Source organism: Arvicanthis niloticus, chromosome 23 (genome assembly GCF_011762505.2).
Source record: "Arvicanthis niloticus isolate mArvNil1 chromosome 23, mArvNil1.pat.X, whole genome shotgun sequence".
Taxonomy (NCBI): Eukaryota; Metazoa; Chordata; class Mammalia; order Rodentia; family Muridae; genus Arvicanthis; species Arvicanthis niloticus.
The window spans coordinates 33,217,086-33,231,054 of record NC_133430.1 but is presented as its reverse complement, the minus strand read 5'-3'; the positions used below and the strand labels follow the sequence as shown (position 1 = coordinate 33,231,054).

The 13,969-nt window shown below is 49.0% G+C and overlaps 1 protein-coding gene across 10 annotated transcripts in view; it reads left to right on the top strand.

Annotated features, from left to right (window-relative positions):
* Nucleotides 1-8,255, top strand: part of Rgs6 (regulator of G protein signaling 6) — a 523,682-nt gene extending 515,427 nt beyond the window's left edge. For all 10 annotated transcript variants that reach the window (XM_076921773.1, XM_076921779.1, XM_076921775.1 and 7 more), the window contains one exon: nucleotides 4,187-8,255. In XM_076921773.1, the coding sequence (XP_076777888.1) occupies nucleotides 4,187-4,356 (170 nt within the window). In that variant the 3' untranslated portion in view covers nucleotides 4,357-8,255. The remainder of the gene's footprint in view (nucleotides 1-4,186) is intronic.
* The last annotated feature ends 5,714 nt before the right edge of the window (nucleotides 8,256-13,969 follow it).

Sequence of the window (13,969 nt, the reverse complement as noted above, 5' to 3'; positions counted from 1 at the left end):
GCTCTCCTCTCCACCAGTGAGTTTCTTAGCCCCGGTCTCCCAGGTAAGTAAATGGCAAAGGTTTTGGTCACGGGGTCATGCATGCTTTGTTGGTTACTCTATAGAGGAGCAATGCCCAGAGCCTCAGCATGTCCAGCAGCATGTTGGTTCTTCCCCCAGCACTGCACAAAAGGGAGCTAGCTACGCCTTTTGTGCATTTTCTTTCAGAAACAAAGGATCCCATAACACCTTCTACCAGGCTTCTAGCCATCTCGAAGGCCACAGAGCTGAAATCATCCTTTGGGGACAGGGAGCTGAATATGTGGGTGTTTGTGAACCAAGCGTTGAGTCCCTGGTCCAGGAAATTTAAGCATCTCAAGTTCTCCTGGGTCACACTTTTGCTAAGTGTGTGGAAGGTAGAAGGTGCTTTGTCTGTGTGCAAAGCTGTGGTGTCTCTGGAATGCACCTTCTGCGGTTCAGTTCTTAATCACTGTACATTTTTCTCATGTGGACAAAGGCTGCCTGCTAATAGCATTTTCAAACATTCTCTGCTGCTTCGCTCAGCTACGCCAAGAGCCTCAGGCTAAGCTGGCTGCTGTTCTCTGGCACCAAAATCTGATCCCTTCTGACCGGAACTGAGGCACATCACATGTTCACACCCCCGAAACACTGCTGCTTCTGGAACAAGTGCCAGGCATGGGCAAACTAACCACTCCCCTTCCCCCAGGATCATCCCTGCTGGAGTCAGGGATGGAGAAAAAGTGGAGGAAAGACCCCTAGAGGGTTCAGGAGGGGGCTCTCTGGGTAGAGCAAGTGCCTGAAGCAGCCTGCAAGCCCACTGGGCATAGCCTCTGGGGCAGCTCACCTCAGAACAGAGAGTTTCGCCTCTAAGATTTCACTTTGATCCCTGAGCACCACAGGAGTCTCTGCTCTTCAGAAGGCAGGCTGCTGCTGAGCCAAGGGGAATCTCACGATTTCTTTCCCCAAAGCTCCTGGCCAAGCATCCAGCCCTGCCTGCTTCCTGTGTGATTAACTTCCTTGCAGCCAATAGCCCAGCCTCCCTCACTCGGGTGATGGCGTGGTGGGTGGATTGCAGCTATACTGTCTCTGTCTCCGCTGAGCAGAGTTTTTTCCAAGCCATCCTCAAGCCCTCCTGACCTTCATGTTTAGTGTCAAAACTAGTGTCTGGTAAATGTGTGAGCTCAGCAGTAAGAGAGGGACCAAAAGGCCACACACCACCACCGGGATGCTGAAAGGCAGGTACTGATCTCAGGAGCAGCTCCTGGGCTGGCTAGCCACCTGCTTCATCCCTGAAGTTCCCAGACATGAAGGGCTTCGGGAAGAAGGGGAGGGCGTGCCATTTGCAGGCTGGCCACAGGTCCTTGGAGTCAGAACTATAAGGCTGAGTTTTGGCAGGAAGAGATTAATTATCGCTTCCAAATCCAGCCAGGCTCTTTCTCTAGAGCTGGGAAAGGTGAAGGGTGGGAGTGCCTCAGGGTTAAAATTACTCAGAACAATCCTCCAGGAAAAAAAAATCTCTAGCCTGCCTCAACCCACAGCTCCTCTGTAGCCAAAATGACCTCACTAATGAAGATGGAACTGTAATGAGGGTTTGGACAACTGATAAACCTTACCTTCTTTGTCTTTGAGTTCTTAACACACATTTTTATTCAGATTTAGTGGGTTTTTTTTCCATGTGTGTCATGTATAGCAACTCGGACACAGTATACAATATACAATGTTTAATTTGTGACCCTGGTAGAGGAAAGAAGGAAGGAGAAGAGAAGCCATATTAAGTGTGTGGTCACTACAGCAGTAGGCTGCACCTTTCACGTAACCAGAGGAGAACAAAGGTGACAGGAAGTGATATTGTCATCCCAGAGGGCCCTTAGACTCATGTTTTTTGTTTTCCAGAAAAGGCTTCTCTACTCAATCCCATGATTCTTGCCCTTATGCCTATACTGAGAAGGTACATTCCCAATTGAATCAAGAGAGACACAAACGTTCCCTGCTCTGTGTGAGAAAGGGTACCCTGGAGAGTGAGAGCTAGGTTGGGATGGAGGCTTTAGAAGCCAGTGTCTGTCTTCTAAGGGCACTGTGGTACTGTCCTTGATGTAAAATGACTGGCTATCCTTTTAGAGATTCTCAGACTGACATGGGATGGGCTGGGAAGGTGGTCATGTAACATACCTGCCACACAAGCTTGAGAAGCTGAGTCAGACACCCAATACCTATGTAAAAAGCTGGATGTGGTTATAACCCCAGCACCAGGGATGGACAGAGGTGGATCCCTGGTGCTTGCTGTCCAGCTAGCCTAGGCTACTCAGGTGAGTTCTAGGCCAATAAGAAACCATGTCTCAAAAACTGAGGTGGACAAGTGTCTCCTCAGGAAAGACACCTGAGGTTGTCCCTCTGAACGCCACATATACTTACATGTGCATGTACAGATACACACACACACACACACACACACACACACACACGACTGACATAGGAACGCTCCAAGATTTTTTAAAGCTGATTGAAAAATCTTTAGCCTAGTATAAACATAGGTTGCTGCAGGCTGAGTTTAGTGTATCTGAAGACTGAGGTAAGGTTGTTGATGGGGAAGATTATGTGTGTGTGTGTGTGTGTGTGTGTGTGTGTGTGTGTTTGCATTTGTGATTTTTTTTTAAGATAAGTGAGAAATGAAAGAAAGGAAAGAGGAAAAAGGGGGAATAGATATAGACTCCATGACAGCTTCTGAGGCAATTCCATTTCTGGACAAGCCTTCATCCATGCCAACGGCCATCTCAGCTAGTTGACTGTGTCCCTCCATACAGAGCTAAGCCGGATGACACACAGCCATGCACCCTGCCAGCTCTAAGCTCTTGTTCGTTTATTAGCTCTGCCCATTCTCCATCAATTCATCAGTCAGCAGGTCTATTGAGTACCTTACTAGGCTTCACCAACCAGATCAATTTTTTTTAATTACATCCAGCTTACATGCAGTCAAGCCCAGTAAACAAAATGAGCCCCCACATCCCACTTGGAATTGAGCATGAGGAACGGCTGGCCCGTGCATTCTCATTGCCAAACTCCACAGCCCTTGCTGGTGGGGGATCATCTGTTGCCCTCTGCAGATGGTGACAGATGTCACTGACCCACTGTCAGTAGCAGGATGGCCTTTGAATGTTTTCCCAGCTATGGTGATCAATCTGCTTGGGGTCCAGCCACACTCTTCCCTGAGACTCATGGCCTATAATAGCAATCTCTAAAGGGGGTGTAGGGGAAGAGTAGAAACCATGTCAAAGAAAATAACGGGAGTGTCCAAGCCTCCTCGTTCATCCTGTGCCTCCTCCTGCTGCCCAATACTGAACTCCCTCCCAGATCATAGGCTTCTCAACCACCCCTCCAAAGCATGCAAATAACTAGACTGTCCCAGGACCTCTGTGTCTCATAGACCAGACCTCATGGTCCTGTTTATTCTTTGATTCTGAGAATAATGGCCACATAGGATTTAAGTGGAGTTCATAGACTTCCCAGTTCAGAGCCATCACACTTGGTACTGCCTTCGGGAATCAGGCACATCAAAGGCGGCAGGATTGCAGCTCCCTGGCACCTCCCGGGGGTTGCAGAAAACATTGAAGGACCCAGTCATGTTCACAGTCACAGCACCTAGAGCCAAGAGTCCCCAAATCCTCTGTGTCAATCCTTCATTTCAAGTAGGAGTCATGGTTTTTAGATTTGCCGTGACTAATTAATTCCTTAATTTCTGATCACCCGGATCTGTGGTCATCATCTATTTGTGTTGACTATTCCTGACCTCAGACTTCCCCAGCCTACCTTTTCTTTACACACTAGAGTGAAATCAAGTTGCAGGGCAGCTCACAGGCAGTAAAGGATATGAGGACTTCAATGACTAGGCTTTGGTATGTAAAGCTTCCATAACCCAGCAAGAGCACTAGACACACACACACACACACACACACACACACACATACACACACACTCCCTTAACCTGCCCCAAGTCCTGTTTATCTCAGTTGTCCCTAGCTGGGGACTCTACCCATAGAGATCCTTATCAACAAGGTCAGCTGGGATGGGTGGTTGATCTTTTGGCCAGAGTGACTCCGAAAACAATTAATTTACCCATTTGGCTCTCTGTCTCTGTCCCTCTGTGTGTCTGCACACCTGTGTGTGGTCTCTGTCTTGGCTCTCTCTGCAGGGAAAGTCGCTGGCGGGCAAGCGCCTTACGGGCCTGATGCAGTCCTCCTGACCGCCCCGGCCCCAGGCCCAGGGCCCAGGCCGGAAGAATACCCGGGCAGACGACGCTCCACGTCCAACGACAGAGCTTCCTTGCGGGGAGATTTGGTCACTGTGAAGGAAAAAGAGTGAGGGCCGCAGAGGGCACTGGTGGGAAGATGCGGTGGGTGAATGGGGAGACCAGAGAGAAAAAAGTCCACGGTGCTGGGCCAGCCGGGAGAGGCCCTGCTTATAGCCTCTCTCTTGTACAGCCACACACCAATGCTTATTCTCAACAAGGGTCCATTTCTAACATGGTCAGAGAATGTGTCACGGGGTTCCTGACTGACTATCACTCAAGATGTTAACCTCACCTGTCCAGTCATCTGGGGACTCTGCCTTCCAGCAAGCTTCAGAGGGACCCTGGGCACATAGTATTAAGCATCACCTCCCTACTACTCACTCTAATGCACTGGCAGTGCTCACTGCTACCTGTTCCCCCTCCCCCACTGGTGGCCACCCAAGTCTACTGGGTGGGTGACAGACGCTGCTTTCACATAAAATGTCGAAAGTCACATCTTCAGCCCTAAATGACCCTTCAAGTTCTCTCCACCCTCTGTGAGACCACATTTTTAAGAAGTCTCCATGGGTGTGGTGGCCACCCCTAGTTTCCATCAAATGTCCAAGGGTACAGAGCTTGAAGAGGTACCCAGTACAGATAACGGAGTGCGTTGTTTAGCCACTGAAGGTTCGGGTGACAATCTTTTAAAAAGATTATTACTTCCTGTCTTCTGATTTTGCCCCTTGCACCTCGGCTTGTTCCCTTGTATTTTATTCACAATAAACATGGCCATGAACTCAGGGGCCATTGGGCTTCTCCCCACTGGTAGCCCAAGATGGAAGTTTCTGGAGGTGGATGCATTGGCACATGGTGGTATCCTACCAGGCCTGGCCAGATTCTCACTGGTTTAGGGCCCAGTTATTCTAGAAGCTTAAACATGATATGCAATGATAGGTCCAGCCAGAGTCACAGAATTCCCTTCCCAACCTTATTCTGAAGACCTAGCCAAAGCACCCTGTTAGATGTAGTCAGCCATCTAGGACTAGGAAAAGGCAAACTGTACTGGAGCCTGCAAAAGATCTTCTGTGTTCTTCAGGTGAATAACCATTTGCCAACCTGGCTGTGAAGTCTTGCACTTAAAGTGTCACATCAGGTCTGGAATGAACACACAGGCGGTGCTTAGCAAATGGTCACTAGTATGGTCATTGTCATTGTTACTGTGATCATCAGATGCCCTCAGATGCAGATATATTAGGCAACATGCTTTTAAATTCAGACATGTTCCTCCACACACACCTGCCCTGCCAACACATGTTGGCCCCTCCTTTGATCTATATATGGCCATAGGTGAAAACTCCCCCTTGAGAGTATATAGACAAAGAAGGAAAAGGAAAGAAGGAAGGAAGGAAGGAAGGAAGGAAGGAAGGAAGGAAGGAAGGAAGGAAGGAAGGAAGGAAGGCAAACATTGCTTATGTAAGCTGGTGACCCAAGTTCCAAGTGTTTGTTCAGTCTCAGCCTTCTGGGTGTATCATGTGATCCATCCGCCCAGCCTCCACCTTCAAAGCCTGTCTATCCTGCTTATACACAACCCCAGATCCACAAGCCTCCTGTTGGTCCCACACAGGGGAATCCTCCGTGTAAGATTCTTGGCCAGCACATCTGTCTCCAGGTCAGTTCTTCTCTTCTTTGAGACATGGTGGAAATCCAAGGGCATCTCCAAAGGTGAACACCCAGACTCTTGCCAGCATTGAGCCTTGGCAAACAAAAGTAGTCACATGAGTAGTGAGTGGGAGAAATGAAACCACAACCCAAGTTACGAGGTCTTCCAACCCTCTCTCTCTCTCTCTCTCTCTCTCTCTCTCTCTCTCTCTCTCTCTCTCTCCACTTAAAACAAAATAAGACAACAAACAACTAAATCCCTCTACATAGAACCCTCCAGATTCTGAACAAAGCTGTAGTCCGAGCTCATCTCCATCCAACGTTGCACAAAGGAAGCTTCTCTACCAAGGGTGCCCTAGGCTGTGCAGACACTAAGACATCTGGTATTCTCAAACCATGGTTACATCGTGCCCTCAATCACGCAGGACAAGGATTCTGGCTGCCCCCTGCCCCTTCTATGGACTACAGAACACATTCTAAGCCAGGCTGCAACCTGGGTAGGACAGACTTCTTGGCCATAGCTTCTGTGCCCTTTTCTGCCCTAATTCTTATCTGCTGGTTTTGTACTGTGCTGACCTAAAAATTGGCCTTACTCTGGAGGTCCCCACATGGCCCATCCAGAGCCAGGCATACTCTAGTTCTGAGATGGAACAGGAGGCAAGCTTCTAAACACCCCCAGGGAAACAGAGAAGTAGACATGACAGTTAGTAGGCTCAATTGAGCCAAGGACAGACAGACACTCTAGATGGAGTCAAGCCTGGAGCAATAAGCTTTCATCCCCATGTCACTACAAGGGGTAAGCACAGGCATGTGGCCACTGTGTGTGCCTCAGTAGATCAGGCAGGTTGAGAAAACAAAGTAGAACAAAGTTGTGCCATCCGAGTTGATCAGCCCAAGTCAGTTTGACATGCAAGATTACAATGCTAAGATTTAAAAAATTGGGTCTCAGCCAGCTTCCCTTTGGCCTGGTACACACAGACAAAATCAAGATGGTTGATGATCATTCCTCAGTAATGCAGATTCCTCTGCCCTGTTCTTCTCCCTGGAAGCCTGCTAGGCTCTCCCAGCTTGATATGGTCTGAGAGGAGAATCTACCCTGTGATGACTTGGGGAGCAAGTGTCATTTTAGCAACTCCCCAGTCTCAGCAGGTGAGACAGGCCCAGGCTGGGAAACAAATGCTGACAACATTTCCTGCCTTGGCAAGAGCACAGCTTGGAGACTGTACATCTAAATAGCCAGCCGCACCGTACCCTGACACGAGGCTGGCCCAGGAAGCCAGGTGAAACAACCTGTCTTTCTAGAAAGTGACATGTCTGTTTCACTTCCCTGGCCAGCTGTTGCTGTGCCCCAAAAATAAAGGGAGGCCCAACTGCCAGTGAAGTTAGTTAAGTCTTCTCTAGGTTTGCTCACTGCTCAGTAACTAGGTACCAGGCTTGGACCCAGGAAGAGTTCTTACAATGCTAAGTTGCTGCTTGGACTAGTCAAACACTTGGGGACATACCCAACAGGATTCCTGGGATGTTCAAACTACCTCACCAACAGGATACAGAACCAGGTGCCTGCCCCTCTTGCTTGTTGTGAAAGTTGGTGGTTTTCCTGAAACTCGTCCTCCCATTCTGTTCCGCATGTGTGGGCTTCAGACGACAGCACCAAGAAGCCTTTCCAGAACGGGGAAAGGATTGAGGGCTGTTCATCTTTGGGCCCTGGAGAATTTCCTGGAGGAAAATGTTCCAGCAAGTTCCAGGAACTGGGAAGCCCGGGGGCTGGGGAGAAACAATATGTCACCAACCTCCAAAGGGACCTGGCTGAGATGAATTTGTGGCAAGTACTGTGGAATAGTTGAATAGTGGTCAAAATAAATTGCTAATCACTCACCACTGGACTCTCCGAAAGAGGCCTGTGCTCATGTAACCATGGCAACAGCAGACGCCAGCAACCTACTCATTAGTGCCACCCAGTGATAAGGCCTCCCCCTGGGCGAGACCCAGGGGCCATCAAGTAGCAAAGTAGCAAATGTAGCAATAAGGGGCCTGGGACCCTGAGGTGGCAGGATCCAATAACAGGACCCCAGCTGTCCCCAAGCCTCAGACAGGGGGCAGAGCCAGCTGCTATCAGCTGTCTGGGGTTGAGGAGCCCTGCCCACACCAAGGGTCCCTGTCCTATAGCCTATGACCATTCACCGCATGATCACAGACACGTCGGAATGGCCTCCTCCTTAGTGCATGTGGTTCTCGTTAGTTTCTTTTTCTGGAATTTGGGGAACTGGACCCCAGGACCAAACATGCTGGAAACAGTCTAAAAATAAACTTGAACCCACTAAAGTCCACTTAACTATGTGTGTCTCTTTGCTGTGTAGGGGTTTTTTGGGCAAGATACACCTCCTGTTTCATCTGCCTCATCTCTACTCATCCGGCACCACCACATATAGACACATGTATCAGTTTCCTTCTCCCAAGGACACCAAAGCAAGAGAGGAAAAGCAGATCATCCCAGGGGCTTGGGATGGCTGTGTCTCCAAAAGGCTGTAACCACTGACTTTGTCTGGGTGGTCACTCTGCCCTGCGGTGTCTATACACAGGACTGACCCCTAAGGACCACTCTGATACCCTCTTAAATAAAGGACTAAAGCCTGCTGCATACTGACTGCTCCTTACAGGGAGTCTTGGTTTCCTGAGCGACAGACAATCTCATTTCTCCACCATTGCCAAAGCAGCAGGACACCGGGAGCCTGAAAAATCAGGCTGTGGAGAGGGGGGAGAGAACAAAGTAACAAGGACCCTCTGGTAATGATGAGGCTGGCACCTAGCAGCACGCTTCAGTGGCAGACATTTTGCTCAGAGATGTGGATTGGGTCATCGGTCACATCTTGTCTGTCAATGTCAGGGCCATTTCATGTACAGCTGTCCTGATGAGGAAGGTCAGGTTCACGGGGACATGTGTCCCATTCTAGTCCATACTCTTCCCTGCCATCAGGTCCTGGCCCACCCATAACAGCTATGCTTCCCTGCCTTCCTCGGCGACAGTCAACCCCACAGGGACCATCTCCTTGCTAGCCTACCATCTGACTTACTTCCACAATCTTTGTCTAGCAAACTGCTACCCTGTGTGCACACAGCTCTACCCACCTCCAAGGACAGAGATTTGTTCAGACGCAGGTTGTGGGTGGGAGTTGGCAGAGGACCAGTTAAAACCCAGAGAGCTGTTCCCACCCAAAAATGTCTTCGAGCCACCTCGACTGCTTCCTATCCTCATCTAGCTTCCTCACGACCCTTGACCTAATAGGCAAGAGGCTATGCTTCCCCTGGTGCAAGCTTTCCGTTGCTCACTGGTCTGAGCCTCCAGGGTACCCTCCGGCCCTCTAATCCTAAAACACCACGTCTCTTGGTATGTGACAGCGTACAAACCCAGGTGTTCTTCAGACACATCCCTTCCTGGGATCACAAAGCTCTGCCCAGCATGGTCCCTCCCTCCCCAGAAACTCCGGGCTCCTTAGGTGGTGGCGCTGTAAATGCTTGCAGCTGTTGGGCTCATCTTTCTTCATCCTGAAGTGTTTGTACCCAGAGTAGAGGTTACAGGACATCCTTGACTCTGCACCAGGAGGGATAGGCCACACAGCCATGGAGATGTCAGAGTCTGGTTAACGTAAAGGGGGTGGATGAGGAGGACCTTAGCTGTGCAGATTTCTGTTTGGCACACTCCTCCTGTTTTAGCTTCCTCAGAACCCTGAGCTGGACTGCCCAGGCCTGACTTGCTTCAGCCAACAAACCAGGGAATTGCTCCTGATTGTGAAGACTGAGCATTTGCTTCCCAGAAGAAGAGCATAGCTAAAAACTAATGTGAACAACTGAGCCTGAACCTGGCACACAGCAGATGCTCCTGAAGTAGTGTCTGGTGTTGAGTACCCCTGAGATAGATCTGGGGACTGTGCCCTGTGCCCCTGTGCCCCTGTGCCCCTGTGCCCCTGTGCCCCTGTGCCCCTGTGGTCTGGGGTGCCATTCCTTCCTCCCAGCCCAGAGGCTATGGGTCTTGTTGGCTTGGGCAGACAGCTGCCTCTCTGTGACTGCCACAAACCCCTTGCTGTCTTCTCGAAGTGAAAGCCTGGTTCCCTCTCTGTGTCACTGGGATGACCTCGGTGGATACCCAGCAGTGTGCCTCAGTACCAACAGAGTGGTTGGCCATTGAGGAGGGTTCTCCTCCCTCATACCCTCACAGAGGCAGAAACAGAGGAGACCACGTCTCCATCAACAACAACCGCATTTGTCCTACGGGCCACATGGAGTCTTCCTTGGGATCTGAATTCTGAGCTCACATTTATTTCAGGCCAGAGACTCAGACCGCTGACCCAGAACAAAGAAGGCCAGACAGGGCTTCCATCCTGAGAACATCTATAGAGACAAGATACCCGTTCACCACTCCCAAGGGAGAGGCTTTAATTCTCAATAGCTGAACACACACACACACACACACACACACACACACACACACACACACACGAAAAACCACTCCTCTTTTCCTCTTTCTCCCATTACATCATGGAAAGGCTGTTTGAGTTAAGGGGAAGTGGAAGAGTCAGGAGTGGGTGTGATTTTTAAAAGCAAATAAAAATTCTGGCTATCGCTTTATGCTGTCCATGATCACACCTCAGGGAAAATCTGTGCAGGTCAGCACTGAGAGCGACTTCGGCGGCATGCACATGCATGCGTGCGTGGGTGCGTGCATGCGTGAGTGGGTGTGTGCGTGCGTGTGTTCATTTCTCTGCTTGTTTACTGAGCTGTAATTCATTTGTAATAAAGCTCATCCCTCTTTTGTGTAGTGTTATCAGTTCTGATAAACTTACACTATGACGTAATAATGGCCACGAGACAAACAAGTCCATCACCCCAAATATTCCCTGTGCTCCTTGTGGCTGGTCCCTCCCCCACCCTCTGTTCCTGGCAGCTATTGATCTGTTTTCTGACCCTGTGTTTTGCCTTTTTCAGAAAGCCACATAAAGGGAACCATACAGTAGGTGACCTTTGAGTCCAGCTCCTCTCTCTGGGCTCAGTGCATTCCTGGCCATTTTGCTTTTCTCTGGGAAGAAACTGAGGCCCAGAGGGGGCAAAGCAGAGAGAAGCAGGAGGAGCAAAGCTTCAAGCACAAGTCCCCACTACAGCCAAGCACCTCAGCCTCCTCAGCCTCCTTAGCCCAAAGCCATCTTGTTAACCTCCTGATGTCTTCAAACCCCTGTTTGAGAAGCCACGTGATCCCAGGCCCTGCAGCCCACAGAGAACGCATGCTTTATTCATCTAATAGAAGACCTGGCTTGGAAACAAAGAATAACAAGGAACCACAGAGTGCAGGGTGCTGTAAGGGAGAGGTGGAGAGGTTTCCCCAGTGGAGTTAGTGTCTCTCTCTCTCTCTCTCTTAATTTTTGGCAATGGTTCTGTGTTCATGTAGACAAAGGTACTTTGCTGAGAGGGATACTGTTTATCCCTCAGCTGGAGCTTGGTCAGTCTGGGTGGGCGGACACTTCCAAAAACTCTGCAGCTCCCCATGCCTTCTCCAAATGGATGGACGTGGGATAACAATGATGACAGCAGTCTGGCAGCCAAAGCACTGGCCAGGGCCCACACATGAGCCAAGCAGGTAAAGAGATAAGGCTCTGAGAACCAGGCCAAGCCACCGACGGTCTCTCACAGATCACAGAATCCAGAGGTTCTAAATAAGAACTTTATTTTGTAGCTGTGTTGGGAACCTACAAACATAACTATATCCCACGCATTGAGAGCCATCGTGGTTATTGGCCCTTGCTGAGGCCCCTTGTTGGACCACTGAGAACTTGAGCCTTTCAGACATGACCCTGGTAATCTTCAAGGTCTTTGTGGCTTCCTGGCATGACAGTATAACTTAGTATCCTCATCAGATATAACCACACATCAGGGAGAATCTGTGTAAGTCAGCACTGAGAGAGACCTCAGAGGTGTTTTGGAGTGGGGTGTGTGTGTGTGTGTGTGTGTGTGTGTGTGTGCATGTGTGTGTGTATGTGTGTGTGTGTGTGTGTGTGTGCATGTGTGCGTGTGTGTACGTGTGTGTGTCCTCATCCTGTCCTGTGCTTAAATTCCACGTTGAGTGAAAGTCTGTGAGGCTGGGAAATGAATGAAAGTGGGGGAAAGCACTGATGTCCTGAGTTCACATTCCGAGTAAGAGGTCGCACCAGTGTAAGAGAAGGACAGAACAGCACACATGTCTATAAACCCTGCACATCCCCATGAAGAGATGGGAGGCAGAGGCAGGCTTACACAGCATAAAGAAGCCCTGTCTCACACAAAACAGAAAGGTGAAGGCTGACACCCAGTACTGTCCTGTGATCTCCACACACATGCAGCATTGTGACCCACATCTGCCTGTACCATACCTCCCCCCCCCCCACACACACACACAAAACCCCAAGAACTCACACACATACACTTGCATATGCACACTAAGGTAGACTTGGCCTAAACAAGCTGAGACTTCCATTCTTCCAGAATATTAGAATCAAAATCTCCTTACACAGTCAACTAGCTCAGAGCCCACCCGCCACAAAACCGAAAACAAATTGAGTAGCTCACACGATGTTACACAGGGCAGGGCAAGGCATAAAAATGACATTCCTGGGGGCTGGAGAGATGGCTCAGTGGTTAAGATCACTGGCTGCTCTTGCAGAGGTCTTGAGTTCAATTCCCGGGAACCACATGGTGGCTCACAACCATTTATAATGGGATCTGATGCCCTCTTCAGGTGTGTCTGAAGATAGTGACAGTCTTTTTTTTTTTTTTTTCTTTTAAATGACACTCCCCAATTCCCAGTCCGTAAGGCCCTGTTGTTGGTCTCTCTTCTCCAGCCACATTCCAGTTCCTTAGAGTACATTCCAGATGTGCGCAGAAAGTAGAAAGACATCATTTCAAAACTTATGACCTAGATAAAAGCACCCAGGATGGTGTAACAATACTGGATAAAGACATATCTAAGGAAGAGAGCTGAGGGTCAAGAAATAAACCCACACATGCACAGACGGTCGACTTTTGCCAGGGAGTGTATCGAAACAATCCAATGGGAGAAACAATGACCTTCTCAACAGACAGTACCAGAAAAATCAAATGAAATAGAAGCTGAGGAGCCACCCTGTGTCCCCATCCTACACCACAGTCAGAGATCAGCTTAAAGAGAACAAAAGGCTCAGCTGTGAACCTCTCAGAACAATGGAGTAGGCCCGGGTGACCTGTGAATTAGTCGCTGATGTCTTAGCTATGACCCCCCATCCAACACAAAGAACTAGAGAGAAGAAAAACCAAACCAAACCAAACACAAACAACAAAGAAACTGGACTTCATCAAAATTACAAGCTGTTTTGCTTCAAAGGCCACTATCAACAAAACGAAAAGACACCCCCAGACTGGGGCACAATTTGATGTAACTGACAGATACATCTAGGACACAGATAGAACTCTTGAAAGTCAGTAATAAAAGAAAAAGGGTACAGTTGAAAGATGGGCAGAAGTGCTATGAGGAGTTCTCCAAAGGAGCCTCGGGAATGGACAGGAGGCATAGAAAACCCCCAGCACTGTGCGCCACGGGGGAAATGCAAATCGAGACCAGAGTGAAACGCAGTTTCACACCCACTGGGCTAGCAATATCAAAGAAGACAGATAATAACAGGTGTCTGTGGGGAAACTGAAACTCTCCTACAATACAGAGATGTAAATGGCGGGGACAGTGTATGAAAGGCTGAATCATCTTTGGAAAAAAAAAGCCTGGCACTTTCTTACAAGTTTAAGCCTAGAGTTAATACATGACTCAGCCACTCTACCCCTAGTTATTACACCCAGGAGAAATGAAAACATACACAAATGTAAAATACTTCTGTTCGGAGCTCTGTGACTGCTAATAAACCTAGGCTGGAAATAACCCATGTCTGGCAACTGAAAAACAAGATGTGTTGTGCCCATGAGATGAAGTATTGTTTGGCAGTGAAAATATAATGAAGAACTAGAATGTGATACAATACACATTACAACAACTTTGTC